This window comes from Ostrinia nubilalis, chromosome 3, assembly GCF_963855985.1.
Source record: "Ostrinia nubilalis chromosome 3, ilOstNubi1.1, whole genome shotgun sequence".
Lineage (NCBI taxonomy): Eukaryota > Metazoa > Arthropoda > Insecta > Lepidoptera > Crambidae > Ostrinia > Ostrinia nubilalis.
In genome coordinates, this window is record NC_087090.1 from 5,686,656 (window position 1) to 5,702,749 (window position 16,094).

The 16,094-nt window shown below is 36.5% G+C and overlaps 1 protein-coding gene across 1 annotated transcript in view; it reads right to left on the reverse strand.

The window, feature by feature from the left end:
- LOC135088148 (whirlin) overlaps positions 1 to 16,094 on the reverse strand; it is a 64,575-nt gene that overhangs the window by 44,756 nt on the left and 3,725 nt on the right. The window contains exons 4-8 of the mRNA XM_063983032.1: positions 9,344 to 9,502; positions 8,078 to 8,203; positions 3,910 to 4,076; positions 3,256 to 3,439; positions 416 to 523 (exon numbers count right to left, since the gene is read on the reverse strand). Coding sequence (XP_063839102.1) covers positions 416 to 523; positions 3,256 to 3,439; positions 3,910 to 4,076; positions 8,078 to 8,203; positions 9,344 to 9,502 — 744 coding nt within the window. The remainder of the gene's footprint in view (positions 1 to 415; positions 524 to 3,255; positions 3,440 to 3,909; positions 4,077 to 8,077; positions 8,204 to 9,343; positions 9,503 to 16,094) is intronic.

The window sequence follows — 16,094 nt, forward strand, 5'->3', positions numbered from 1 at the left end:
TCGTGCCAAATGACGTGCAGCCTGAATAGATACGAGGATCTAACGTGGCCTCCATTTCTTGCTTCGAGACTATTCAATTTTGGATACTGTCGAAAAAATTATACTTTTGCAAAAGTAATTCCGAATTAAGCCTTTATCTCGAGTAAAAAAGAGAGCAAATTGTAATTAGTAGCTCCAGGTGCTGCACAGATAATGAGATTAATCTTGAGCCGCCTTAATGAACTCGCTGAAACACGGCCTGTATCCTCTTTTTGCTAAGTCGGCTACAATGGCACTGCGGGAAAATTGCTGACCTCCTACATTGAAAAGGGTATCTAAAATGTGCCTTGTTTATTTATGTACCTCATGTAAGACTCTACTGTTAAAGTAAATGTTAACTGTATTAGTGTAATCTGTGATGATAAATAATAAATACCTTTATATGATGATCACCAGCCTCTTCCCCTCTCCTATAGACAAGCTCGTCGAACCTCGGCCTATCTTCAGGAAGCATAAATTCCCGAATTTCCGTCAGAAGTGTATACTATAACAAAACAACATTATTTTATTAACAGTTTCAAAATTATGCATATAAAAATAATGGCACAGTCAGATGATTCGCTGAAAATATGAAAACACTATAAAAGCTCGTACACTCGCGGAATGTGAAAAAGAGTGAACATTTTTAAATACAGCTCGCTGCACTGTTTATTTGGTTGAAAATGTTGAAACGACAGTTTTAAATGTTAGATAAATAACTCTCCTGCAATAAGTTTTTTCCGGTTTGAAAATAAAAGCTATTGCATTAACTTAATTTTATTTAATAATCGATTCCATTCAGCCATTTTTGATCAGACGTGATTACGTATTCTCTCTAAAAGCTAGTAGATATTACATTGTTTGTTACGACAAGCAATCTCATCGGCAGTCACTTGATATTCTGTACAAGTTATCATCCATTCTTCTTAGATATTTATGCTGATATTCCAAAAGCACCACATTTATCGTACGTAAATTAATGGAAGCAAATACATCTTCGCTAAACCTAATTCTGTCATAGTGCCAAGCGACGTTGTTCGCGCGAATCTAATCGCGCCATATCGGGGCACTATCCAAAATTGCTTTCAGAATTTTCGTATTATCGACTCCCGATGATGTTATCAGGAATGTACGAAATACGAATTGACTCTGGTACAAAAGCCTACGACAAATTAGGAGGTCATTAACTTAATGTACGCTTTCTTGTGGCGTTTAATAAAATTCGTGCCACTGCGTAACGTGCGCGGGATTTGCGACATTTGTATCTACATAATAAATAAGAAGGCTGATTTTTTTTGTAAAAAGGCTAAGGTTCTTATTGTGATTGATTGGAAGATAATGTATTTTATAGTAGCGCCTGATAGCACTAACTAATACACAATACCCGATGCTATACGATCGCATCAAATGGATAGCTATAAATCAAATTAACACGTCCCATTAATTAGCCTGTTCCGTATTAGGCTAAGGCCAATAGAAGCTGTGATTCATGCGTAACATGGTGATTTATTTTAAATGAGATAACTAAGACAATCACAGAATTGAGTTTAATACTATATGCATTGCGGACTATATAGGATTCTCCAAAGTTCTTTCGATTTATTTGTTTATTGTATAGAAACAACAGTACAAAAGGCAAACTTAATGCTCTTACTAAGTTTGACTTTACAAGTTAACGAAACTACTGTAATTTGCTCAAGGAAGCCCTTTCTAAGCTTGTGATTTCTCAACTTGGCAATAAAATTTAACTGCAGCGAAAGAGGATTCTCAGCACTGTGGTTGGTAAATACGAGTTTTATAAAATACACAGCCGTTTAAAGAGTACTTAAACAACAGTTAAAATAATAAGACCAGACGCAAATTTTTCACAGAAACGACACAGATTCCACTTAATTTCAAAGCTGCTGGCTATATAAGAGCACTACTGAGTTCTCGCTCTTACTCGTATATAGCATCAATAAACTGTTATTGTCCGTAAAATTTTCACTGTATATTAAAGAGTCTTAGTTCTAAGCTTATAAAAAAGCTTTATGCTTAAACACGATGCACTTTTTCTTTTAATTCAATGGTAGTCTCTTATCCAATTCATTATAGCCATACTCTGCCATGTTTATGATAAGTGCCTCTTCTTTTCTTCGCGAGGAACGTATAGAAATTATCCATAAACGTGAATAGAGTGACATAGAGTGGTCTTAGCACTCTGAGCATCTGCACTGCGTATTCATCAATGCAGTAGACACAGGCACAACAGTAACTGTGAGATAACAACGTATGCTAGTTTCATAACCAATATTGCCTTATGGTGTGTATTTAGAGCTAAAAGACTTTTGGCTACCATAACTATAGAACTTTTTGCTTGGTTTTGTTTTATTCATAAAGCGATTTTACTTTATGCTACTGCTATAGATAAGTTCTTTGTTGCCTACAATAACGTATTATACAATGACTTGGCTGTATCAATTATTTATCATAATTATTTATGGAACCATATAAAAGCTTAATAAAAGCTGTATTGTTAAGGTAGAGTTACATGTATTTTCATTGATATTGCCATCTTAAGAGGCCTTTAGCCTCAATATTCGAGACACAATGTCCAAATCCACAAAGTTGTACCCTCAGGTCACACACACGCGGTCGGGTCGAATGTAAGTCAGTCCTCCCATGTACGGTTTGATGCGCAAACCTTGCCATTCGTGACGTAAAAGGTCCCTCAGGGATCGTGTAACGGGCGGGAGACGTAAGTCCACATGTCGTGTGGATACCCTTACGTGTACGCTGCTAGTGCGTTGCTCTTAGGTATGAATATAATAAAGTTTCTGACAGTGATTGAATAGCAATCTTCTGTTACTCGTACTTAATTTGTCGCGCCGTCTAATTTTGGAGCCGCAAAACTTACAGTTCTTTTTATACGGTCTTTAAAGATAACATAATTGTTATGAGTGGGTTCATCACAACAATAGTCCATCGGTCGATATAGTATTAAAGTAGCCCGCCGAAAAGATTCTGTTTTCTGTGTATAATACGTGTATGGTAGAATAGGATCACCCTCCATTCATCCCGTGTAGTAAAAAGATGACATATAGTACGAATATCAGCGCAGCGTGGGGACTGTAAGCCGAGTACTTTAATTTGCCTCAAGGAAATTGGAGAGGGCGTGCTCCTGTAGTGGAAACTAAACGACCTAACATGTTGATGATGAACTGTAATATGAGACTTTTCTACTGAAGAAGATCTTACCTTCTGCGGCGTATCTAGCAGGTCCCTTAGCACAGTGAGGAACGCGTCGGGCGTGAGCCGGCGGGCCGCGTACTCCTCCATGTAGTAAGCGAGCGCGGGCAGGTCGCTCTGAGGGAGGAGTGACCGCGCTTTCTGTTCTACCGCCACCGCTGCAGCGCCTCTTCTTCTTCCCCAGCCGCTTATTCTACACGGAAATTGAAAATTATGACTAAGTTTATGCACAATGGGACATTTTAGCTATGACGAGACTTGTTCATATCTGCAGAATGATGCCGAAACTACTTTTACAGGGATGAATATGCATCTTGAACTGACTACAAAGATACATATTTATCTGGCACTTGGTCTTTGTTAATGAGTCAACTTTATTTAGATCATCAGTAAGGTTATGTCATCAACAATAACTGCCTAAAAACATACGAGTATTTATCTACATTTTGACTAGGTACTTGCAAACTAAATTAAGTAGGTAGGTCACTCTGCATAATTATGTTAACTGCATTTAGGATGTAGGTAACATAGGTACCTATCATAATTCGAAAATTTTATAAATGTTAACGTCATTCATTCGTTATCCTGCAGTATATTCTGATTGACCTAATGATAATGATTGTAGTAAAGACTAAATTACCTGATGAGGATGAGAATACTAACCTTGGTGCAGCATCTCGTTCTCCATACGCCGTGCAGGCGTGCGGAACTTTCCCTACATCCCTGACCAGCAGGGACATCCTTTTGTGGTACTTGAGCTGCGCGACCGCCTCGTCGTGCGTCACGTCCACGAACGACTGCCCGTTCACCTCCAGGATCTGGTCTCCTACCTGGCAAACAATGTATACTAAATGGATCAATTGCTCCCAATTTTTTAGTCCATATAAAAATATTTTTCTATTTCTGTGATTTTATTTTAAGCTAAAAGAAGTAAATTGTTTCCTAAATGAATATAAAATGAATGAAAGACGGTCTTTATCAAAATACAAAAGAAACTTTATAAACTTCAAATTACTTTTCTCTAGAAATTATTATTTTAGGGCAAAACTTTGTCTTTCTTTTGATTATTAGAAACCAACGAGTTAACAAAGGTAGAGCTGTTAAAAATCAGTGAGGCAAATATGATCTAAAAGTTTTATTATTTTCTCTTTCTAACCTCATTCAGAATAACCCGATAAATAAGTGCTTGGTATTCAAAAAGATTCAGATAATATTAACTTCATAACCCTTTCATGAAATCATAAAAATCTTAAGATCCTCTTTTCATAAAATACTTTAGTAGGAAAGGGTTGGTATGATTTGAAATTCAAAGATAAACTTCTACTATTCTGAATTGAAATTAGAATCTTTTATCTTCTAGAGATTACAATTAGGAGGGTTACAAGATAAGAATAGGATTATAAAGGCGTGACAGTAATTTGATTTCACAGTTGAAATATTTGTCCATCTGTCCCTTACGGATAAGGAAACCTGACGTGAAACCTACCGATACTGAAACACACTGAAATTCAACGATAACCTATCGCAGAAAGTAACAAAAGCTATGCCCACGAAGTGGCATTTGCATTGTTACGGTCGAAATTGCCCTCTTAATTCTTGGCTTTGTTGCTTAATGAAAATTCTTGAGGTATTGTTTGGTGGTGAAAGTTTTTAAACGTAAGTTATGAGTTTCGGATGTGGCGTGCGGGGGGCGGTGTGGGCTCGAACTCAAACACTATAAATTTCCCGCCACACCTCGCCGCGGGCACCATTCGCCATGAAATACGATTTCGCGTACTTCCTTAAATTAGAGAGGTAGACACTAACGCCCAACACTAACGTTTGTGTCTAGGATTTAATAAAATTATTAACTAAAGTTTTGGCTAATCTATGTTTACGAAGTAGTAAGAATACCCGTTTGTGAGCATAAAGAACTATTTGAGATATTTATATTCTCCTCAAGTGATCTTATTTGAAATCTTAACAAGTGCAAGGACATACAACTTTACTGAAGCTTAAACTTGACATTCACAGTAATATATTTAAAATACCACGACTATTTTACTGTCATGACAAAACAAACAAAAAGACAGCACTTTTCCCCTTTGAATGTCACGTGAATCAACCTCTATTTAAAATGATTCAAAGTTTTCATTGCGGCAAGACATAATAATAGTGAGCAAGCAATTTACGGTATTATAGACGTGCGACCGCCGAGACTTGGTCTAGCACCGGTTTATTGCAACCATTGCAAGTTTCTTTAACTGCACTCCGAGGTAATTTGCAAGCAATTGCACTTCAGGATTTATAAATATTACATTTCAGTTTGTTCAGGTGCTTCACTTTATATTACGTGCTAGTGAAATGAAATGACTCACTGAGGTTTTGTCTAGATAATAAAAGAACTAATGTACATAGAAACTTAGAACATGAGTTGATAAGTATATTCTTACGTTTTTTGAATGTTCATGTCTTGGGTAAAAATATTCATACAATATAGTGATCCAACACTCAATTAACACCTAAAACTTCGTAAGTTTCAAAATATTACTAACTAATGCAGTCTTTAAACAAGTTTGGCGCAAATCCAAACCCATTAATAATACTAAAACCATTAGATTCTGTACTTAGTACCTACCTTTGCTGTTGGGAATAAGATAACATACAGAAGATTAGTTAAATTATTTTGTTTTTAAACGATATTCATTTCAAGGAATCTTAATAATTCGTAGTACGAATGTACTACGATACATATTCCTTATTATAATAGTCTTGTTATATTCCATTTGTTTGTTATCAGCGACTGTTGACTAATAAGATAATTTGGGCAGTGACTCTACCAAATGATTCATAGTTATTTCAATTTTGTTACCTATGTAGTTATACATTATAGCTGCCTTTTTATTAGAAAATGTTTATAAATAGCACCTAAGCCCTCTTAGTCTAAGCCCAATTCGGATAATCCGATTACTGAAATTACTTTATTACACGTTTCGTGCATATTCATTTTTAGATTCAATATCAAGTTTTAGGTAATATTTTAATTACAAAAATGTTCCGTCGAAAAATTCTATAAATATATTTGTGAAAGCCCGGGACAGGTCGCGCAGTACATAATGAAGTAAGTAAATAGAAGAAAACACCAGAGACGTGATTTCAATTCGACATTAGCACCTTCCCGAGAATGTGTCCGTGGTACGTGTTGGTCGTTGGCATTACATTGGCGTGCCTCCACTTCCTACATACTAGTACGAGTATATACCCTGTGCCCTTATTGCTATTCCGCGCACGAGAGGTCCGTATCCATTAGTTATATTTTTTGAATACGTTTAAACCCATAACGATAAATTTAGGTTATTAAAGAACGATTTTACTGGTAGATAATGTAGATTAGTATCTGGGTGTAGATCTAAATTACATTACAAGTATCTATATTTTAATTAATGATAGTGCTTTGTTTGTAGAACTCTTCGGAGGAACCTTACGTCCAATAGTAGGTAAAAGTATTGGCATATTCTGAAATAATGACCTACCTCTACCTACATATCAATTTGGAGCACAGAATACCTAATAAAAAAACCGGGAGTAACAAATGGTGTCCCTTTATACAAATTAGTCCATGTACAAATTTGTCAGAAATAAAATATTGTCTGAAATGTTCAGCGCATTCAGCTCTAACTGCATCCTAAAGTTATGCCCGACGAGAAATATTTAAGACACATGCTGCTCTAAAGCCCGCTATTTTTCAAGTGTTTCAACGAGCGCAATAATTTTCGCCTGCGAAACGTATCGCGACTCAAATGAGCCACGATGCTACGTAACGGCCCGCTAAGGCATTGGATACCTCGCTGTATTTCAGACGCCGTCTCACAATACGTATTTCATGATTTACTGTAATGATTTTGCTCCTGCGGGAAAAGACTCAAAGGTCCAAAATTACATCTGTGAAAGTGCCTGAAACACAACAGCTAGCTTCCTGGGACCTCTCCTCCTCAATTCCCGGTAAGTCCGTCGCTTTACCAAACAGATTTGTAAAGCATGTTTTTACAGATGTATTTTTTTTAATAACTACCTCAATTTTATTTTCAATCTTTAGTTATGTTAAAATGCCTGAACGTTGCTACTTGAACTATATTTTAGTCATAGTTTGTTTTCTATAGTATTATTTGTTCACACAAATGACATGATACAAGTTTATAGGGCACCTAATACGAGTACAATAGGAGTATGTCGCTATCTTCATATCTCTTATCACCTCCTAATGCGGATTTTTTTTACAAAAAATAATACTGAAGCAATCACTTGACAAATATCGCTCTAACATTATCTACGTCGACAGTAGCCCAACTGAAGCACCCTTTTTCACGTTGACCCCTTATCGGCAGATGCCTAACAGCAGTCAAAAATACAAAAGTCACACGGCGCCGTACAAAGAGCGGCAGACAACGGTTCGAAGACAAAGCCACCTCCGCCACCCCACAATTGCTCACAGACACAAAGCGCGAATGATTAATATGTCGTTTAATTAATTGACGCTTTTGGAACAAAAGTATATGGTTTACTTGACAACCATTGGCTTACCGACTTTTTGAAACGTGGTTTATTTTGATAAATTGTTTTTCCGAAAGAAGGTAGGTACTAAGTAGAACGTTTTCTTTACATAATTTCTTACTCGTTTTGTCTGAGTTCCGGAAGTAGACATGTGAATTCTGGTTTAGAGACAAATAAAAATGTAGAGAGAACTTCAAAATAACTTATCCTGGAGAAAGTTTCCAAAACCCTAACCCAATAATGCGAATCAATTTCTCTTTTACGACCCTACATAAAATAACTATCTAAAAAAAATTCTCACCATGAGGCCAGCTCTGTCAGCAACGGAGTCCTTGTCGACGCCCGTGATGTAGATGCCGAGGTTGTACTCCAGGCCCCCTCTGATCATCAGGCCTAGCGACTGCCCCGGCTCTATGCACAGGTCCACCTGAGAACAAGAGCTCTTTGATACAAAAAACCAGGCGATCGTCATTTGTTTATAGTCATAATATGAATCTTTCAAAAATATCATACCTACCTACAGTTATTAAGTTTTATAGCTTGTTTGTTCGTTGTTTGAGTACTTTTTCTTGAGTTTTATACGAGTAATAGCGTAGCAAGCAAGAGATAATGAGACAACAACGCTGCAACGGCGAGATAAAACTTAATACTCGTTTAAAAACCGTGTAAAATTATTTCACAATTTAATTTTAGCCTTTGCTTTGAAGCAAGCGTAGCTTTTATCTAAAATTAAATAGGTAGGTATGACGACGACACTAACAGCTAGTTTATTAATTCAGATGACGTTTATTGCGTGGGCGAGTGACGTCAGAAACGATGCGGGCTGACGACTCGCCCGCGCCGGGCTCATTACGACTACTAACGGTGGTTTAGTGGCCAGTGGACACCGATTAGCATACCAGCTGGCCCTCACTCGCCATACCCCCTCCCACAACCCACCCCACGTATGTGCATTCGCATATTTACGGCCGGGAAATTGGAGCATAAAATTTTATGATGACGTAAAATCATTAGAACCAGCGTCAAAGCAATAAATGTGGACGGGAAATGTTTGCCGTTTATATCCCGTCTAACTTGCATATAGCTTAGAAAAAAGTAGTTCAGCAAACACCTTATTCAGGTTCACTTTTCACGTCGCTGCATCGTATTTTAACAACTTGCAGGAAATTACCAAAACGATTTGTGTCTACCTGATTGAGGCAGGTGCAAATGACTTCAACAAGTTCATTTAAAACTTCTGTGCTTACACACAAAAGACTCACATAAGTAAAAAAACGACTTAAGTACGCTGTGAAAATCACAAATTGATAGTGGGCTGAAGTTCTAGATAGCAGTAATGTTAGTACCTACATCAGAAATTACTTTTAGCTCAACCAAAGCCCAAACTGTTTTCGCTAGTAAACTAGTCGCTTTTTCTCCCGAATATTCTAGACTATCATACTATCTTTTTTTGTTTATAGATAGTAAATCATAAGAATTGTAATGAAGTAAGCAATATGTTCGCTCAGTAAAACTGTTTTTTTTTTTAAATACCGGGTGTTTAGGTAATGATGTTCAAGTGACTTACCCTTCGCACTGATCTATCTTTACTAGCAGAACGTGGAGGCCTCATCGGCGGCGGCGACGCGGGCCTCCCGTACCGATCCATCCACGAACATGAGGCCCGGCCCACCAGAGCGCCAGCTGTCCGCACCGTCATCGTCAGCTGGCGGCAGGACTTCAGCATCTGTAGGAGACGATGGAGATGAAAGACGTCCTTACATAATAGAGCCCTGCTATATTTAAACCGCTTCTCTGATAAGAGAGTGAGAGTTAGTCACAAAAGTATTCTAAAAACAGTGGCGGAAAGTTAACTGTTACTAACACAAATATGGATTATTCTGGTTCGAAATCAATAAATTATTATTATTATATTGCGCATGATCAAAGGGTGATGAAATATACATAAGGTAATGAAATTATGTAGAGTTAATTTAATTATTCGGAAACGTACATTCGATATTACATATAAACTATATTTTTTGTTGCAAAAACGTTCTTATTATGAACGAAGTGCTGTCATAAATAATGATATCCGTAAATAATCATGTCCGTAAATAAAGATAGGGTATTAAAATATTCTGAATGGCCAACTCTATTGACAGTTTAAAGTTGAAATATGCACAGGTAGTTAGTTATAACGGAAAAGTGCACGGTTATTAAATTACCGATTTAGTTAGAGCGTACCAAATTGAAAGTTTTATGCTCGGCTTACTAACTTTGTACGCGGAGGACACCTTCGTAAATAAATAAAGATCCCATTGGGATATTCCCTCGATACATCGAAAGAAGAAAACTTTCAGCTTGTGCAGGTAAGTAAAGGCTTGGAAAATATCGTATAGGCTTAAACCATATCCTTTTTCAGTAAGTACATATTAGAAGCATGAAAAACCCCTAAAAAGTTAGTTCGAAATATATTTTCGTGTACGACTTGTTTTGCACTAAAATGTTACATTGAACACTTTATGGTTCTTCTCGATGGCCCATAGCGAAAATAATAAGAGTTTCAAACCGTAATATACTTTCATACCGCAATAAAAAGAAATGAAATGAATTGGAATGTCTCTGCACATTCACGTGCAAAATAACCCTATTAACATACTCTTACATGCTTACGTGTTTCCGAGCTCTTTTTGAATGCGAATTTTTTACTGTGTCTTATACAATTAAAATCCAAGTTTAGTGAGTTTCACATTGTGTAATCATTGAAATCAATCCTTTGTAGGCAAACAATTGAAGTGTAGGTACATTCGTTATATTTTTAAATTAGATAATGTTTTAAGCCTTGGTTAAAACCTTGTGTCGCGTAACTTTGAGCGGTAGAGGCTAACTATTGCAAATGTGATTTTAATGAAAAGCTACACTAACAAACATCTATCCAAACCCACAAACTTCTATATTTTTATATTACTAAAACAATGACATGTTTAAATCGTTATCACAAGAAATAACAGTCCTTTTTATGTTGCTTTATACGTTTAAAAACGTATCCGTACTACGAGATCCCCGTAGCACGTAGGCATCGTAGCATGCGAGGTTACTCGTAATAATGCATGCTACACACTTTTCCACGCGTGATATAATGACGCTATAAATTGATTTTGCCTAAAAGAGACGCCTCTAAAAACATCTTTAGAGCCCACCACATAACATATGTAGCGATAATTTCTTATTGTGATACCAAAACGATAAGTTTAATGTGTAACGGGCACGTGAACTTCTCGTGCTTAGGTATTACGCAACCACGCACAACCTCTGAACTGTCTGAACTGAATATGGCACAAAGACAGCCTTTATTCGTTTACCTAGAACTTTGAGGCTTCTTTTATTCCAAGAAAACTCATGTATGTGTACGAGTACATAATGATATCATTGTGAATAAATAAACAAACACGAAACGAGTAAATTTGCAAAGAATCAGAAGTATGTAACTACATAAATATAGTACTTAGTGGATGTTGTTGTATTTATCGGCTCAAAAGTGTTAATCACGGTCGTTTCATAATTCTCTCACAAAATACTAGTAGAAAGTACAGTTATTACGAACAGCTACTATGTCTTTATGTGGTGAAATAAAGATCCTGTTCAAAATCCTAATATTGTAACGGAGTAGAACTAATTTATTTCAATAAGCTAGTTAATTGTTTGAGTTAGCAATAGGTAGTCAATGAATGGGCTGTGAATTAGGAAGGTGAATCAACTTGGCTTGGCCCAAAAGTGTTTGCTTTGTAATTAAATAATTTATAGCGTCGAGCCAGTTGGGTCGGAAGGCATGGATTCCGAACAGGTTGAGTTATGAGACGCCTGCCAGGAGTTTTGGCCCCAGGCGATCGCTTTTAGAACTAACACCCTTAGAAGTGACACGACGTTACTGTTTTGCAGTAAACAGTCATAGTTATTATGTAAATGTCTTGACGGTATAGGTAATTAGACGTTATTAAAATAAACAATAAAGTACTCGCAACGGTGATAAAAAGTGACTACGTTTTTTATGTCGGCTTCAACGGTAATTTTTGAGGGCCGGAATTCACCTTTAATTCAATCAAAAGCATAATTAAACCTAAAAAAACCTTTTAAAAGCTAGACTCGACTTCAAAGAAATCACAATGATATTCTGAAAGCTTTTTCCCAATACTAAGTGGCCCCAATTTTCGGGAAAGTTACATAATAAGATTTTACGACTCAGCACCACATTTACTTTATGAAGGTAAGAACGACCGGTCTACGACGACGTCCGCAAAAAGTTTCGTTAAATGTCACAGTGCTAGCGTAAATCAACCGGTATCGCGCGCGGAAGGAAGCGCCGGACGGCCCCTGGCGAAAATAGTGCCCGTGCAGATCTGAATGGCGTATTTATTTTACTCAGATTGTACGTATTCAGGATGTAATAAACCCAAGAAAAGATGGATGGCTGAAAAAGGATAATGACGCAATGACCAGTAACCGGATTTCGAGGAAACGTTCTGTACCGATATTTGTATAAAGGGTAAATTATTAAAAGTATGTGAACAACTTTACTGTACTACCTATACGGTACCTTACGGTACAATAAAGTCAGTTGCGGTTATGGGTTTACCTAAATCACGCGTGAGACTTTATAAACGAAGTGAATACGAGCATTTATGATCAGAGGCATGGGTTTTTGTAATTATAATGTAGTCTCTTTATGAATAGGTATATTTTAGTATGTTTATCACATAAATAATCGCCAGATCACCATAGTAAAAGCTTGATTTAGGGCTACTTTACGAAATACAAGAATTTATCTGCTAAACTTTAGAAACACAAAATTGCTAACTTTAATGTTGGCAGAAACAATAAGTCATTCATAATTAAAGGATTATTTATGAAGGATAATAATAGAGTCATAAAAGTCAGAGTAATACATAATTTACTGCTTACTAAAGAGTTCCAGGTGGAATAACAAAGTTGGGTAATATCAAGTTTTTTGTTCGTTCGTTCCCGAGGGAAATAATAGACACGGGAAAGTTTGCCATGCCGTGAGGCGCATCTTAAATACCCCCACAAATTAGTAGCAGCAGTCCGAAAGGTATAACTCTGATAATCATATTAATACTCGAACCGGGTTAGGAATAATAATCAAGTGACCAAATAAAAACCGAAAGTTTTAATCGAAAATAGATAAGTTTTTTTGGAAACCTTGGACCATTAAGCGTCGGTAAGTTTAAATTTATACGGGTACCTGACGCGGATTTAAAATTTTTTGCTGTCGTTTCATCGTACCAAAAAATTAAAGTTACCAACTACGACTATAATCCCCCACTTTGAGTCAAGATTATAGAAATAAAAGAAGTTTTTAGTCACAGATTTATAGCACTTCATTGCTTAATCTAATAATCAATCAAGAGTTAACCTTATATTATGCTTTACGTTAACGTAATCAGACTTGTTAGCTTAATATCTGACTGACTAAAATAGGATTATCGTTCAAAATATTTTATGAGGATTAAGATTATTACAAACCACACTAAAAACTGATACTGCTGTGGTGTATTGTGTTGTACAGAACCAAAACAACAAAAATGTCTGAGACAGACAGAGCTAACGAAAGCATTTTGCTTTGAAAGATCGTTATCATAATTCATTTCCATTTTGCATTTATTTTCATTGTGATCTTGATAATGGCTTCATACCTATCCTAATTAAAAATCATGAAGGCTCTTCTTTGTGTGTTATTTACAAATTGCCATTATTCTTAAACTTACTTCGAAAACCCGATTATGTTACACACACACGTGATTTATAATAGTTTGAACTACTTTAATGATCTAAATCACGAAGGTTTTGTTATACAGGGTGTACAAGGTGCGTGTAAGAAACGTATTGTTTAATTAATATTACCTAAAACACAATGTTTCCATTGTTAAATACCAACACACTGTACGATCGATAACTTTTTTTGCTAACCTAAACAAACCAATAAAAGAAAGAAATCAGAAACAGTTAGAAACCATTAAACCCTGTATTATAACAGGTGAAATTTATGGTTTGACTTTACGATAAAATACAAAACAAAACGATCTTTTTATTGGCACACAAAATAGGCCTAGCTCATTTACAGGCACTTTTAGTAACAAGTTTTTGTAGGCATGATTTACATTAGGCGAACTGCTATTTCGGTCGGTAGTTGGCGTCTGTCGTTAACCTTATAACAAATAGAAAACATAAAACGGAAGGGCGGCGACCGATTCTCGTTAGGTTTACGTCGCGCTGTCACGGAATAACGACGTACGGTAGAATTAACGGGCAAATGTGGAAAATCAACGGATCCAGAAGCCCCTGACGGTTCGTTTAGCAATTCAACCCTTTGCTTTGCCCTCGGCGAATCGATAACGAATTCATTTAAATTCCTATTGAAACAACGTTAACGAAACTTACGTATGTATTTAACGAGGTAAAGCTAGTTTCTTTTATAGGAACCTTTAGAAAGAAAGTTTGAAAGAAACATAATGAAGAAGAATAACCCACAACTAATTTCAAATTACCGACTTTCATTGACATTGACATTGTGCTCTTAAATTTTGTCTCGACCTCGAGTAAGTATGTGAACCAGTGCAATAAAGAAATTACTTCTAACATAAAACCAAATTATGGTAAAATATTTTACATTTTCGTAGAATTGAGCCCTATTATATAAATAGTGATGTGATTCAGGCCAGTTAACGTTAAATGCGAATGATTAGGTAACAGAAGATCGATGCGGCATGGCAGCGTGTATAGGCTCTCGGAAATAGAAAACGTCGCTCTCTCACGTCCGGCCGTCGTTACAGGGTGGCGAACCGAACGACGCAGCCCTAATGTGTCCGGAATAACGAATACCGACAAAAACAGCTAACAAGACGATCCTAGATAATGGGCCAAATTCGGTCAAATTAGTGTTTGGTTTATTTTGTGCCTTCAAAGCTGAATTGGCACACTATCTCTATAAATACTGAAAGTAGAAAACAAAGATTTAATATCGTGAAATACAAAAGGAACAGAAATGGTTTACCAAAGCCTGAATAACGACTATTTATGTCCCCAATTCGGCAAAATGCTTCTGCCAAAAAATACAGTCTATCAGTAATTATAATAAACTTTTTCGGAACATTAATGTTTTCCAAACAAAGGATTGGCAGACGTTGCCTTTGAATCAGGATAGTGTAAAAAATATTTTTCAGCTGAAGCACATAATCCAGCTTTGATAATACAGAATGTTTTGTTCCAGATAGCAACCGCGACCTCGAGACGTCTTTCTAACTTTGGATACGTCGTTGTTTATTAGCCAGAATTGATTAGATTGCGTCTAATAAATTACTATCGGCTAGGCCATTCAAGCCGGAATGACGCTCCATTTACAATGTAATGACCAGATATTTTACTAAGTAGTAAGTATGTTTTCCTAATTAAAACTATCGTGTAATGGGTTTGTAACAATTTTTTTTGGAATGGAACGTTTATTAAGTTTGTAATGTTTCAGCCCTCAATAAAGCTTTTGTTATAATACTGTAAGCAAATAATTAAATCACAAATCTGCTATGATGCTGTTTGTGGCCGATTAAAATGGCTTAATTGATAATAGTCTAGTCGCGCGCAGCGGCTGCCAAACTCAAAGCGCTGGCTAAATAGCACAGAACTGTGCAGAAGTTACTGGCCAGCGGCACATATGTACAAGTCATTTGGCGTAGGCTCAGAAAGACCTGCCAAAGGCAACAGGTCGCTCGAGCGCGACGTCGCCAGGCCATAATCATTACCTTGGATCACCTCACTTATTTAGGAAATCATATTTAGAAAGGTTTAGGCTTCATTTAAAATAATTTGCTGTTATGTAAAATGTACACGCAGCGTAACAAACGTAATGGTTATGTTGATCATAAAACTGCTCTATTCTCCGCAAAAGATTAGCAATTTTCCCAACGCACTGCTCTGCCATACTCTAATATGTACTAGACTTTTCTAAATATGAGTTGACAGAAAAAAAATATCTGCAAAGTATGGTAATCATAGTACAATCAAGTATTTGATCCTCGTAGCCATTCCAGGGCATTGCACAAAATCCACAAAAATCATCAAATGGTTATTCAAATAACCTAATAATTTTATATCTTTGTTTGGATAAGATATTTGGCAGTTACTCGTACCTAAGTCACTTGAGATGCTGAGTGAAATTTGCATTTTGTCAACTTCGCACTGCGACGCTTTTAAATGCTAATTTAATTTTGTAGAGTCAGAGCCAACAGACCGTCTTAATTGCCGGTTTTTCCTTCATTCCGAGTTTT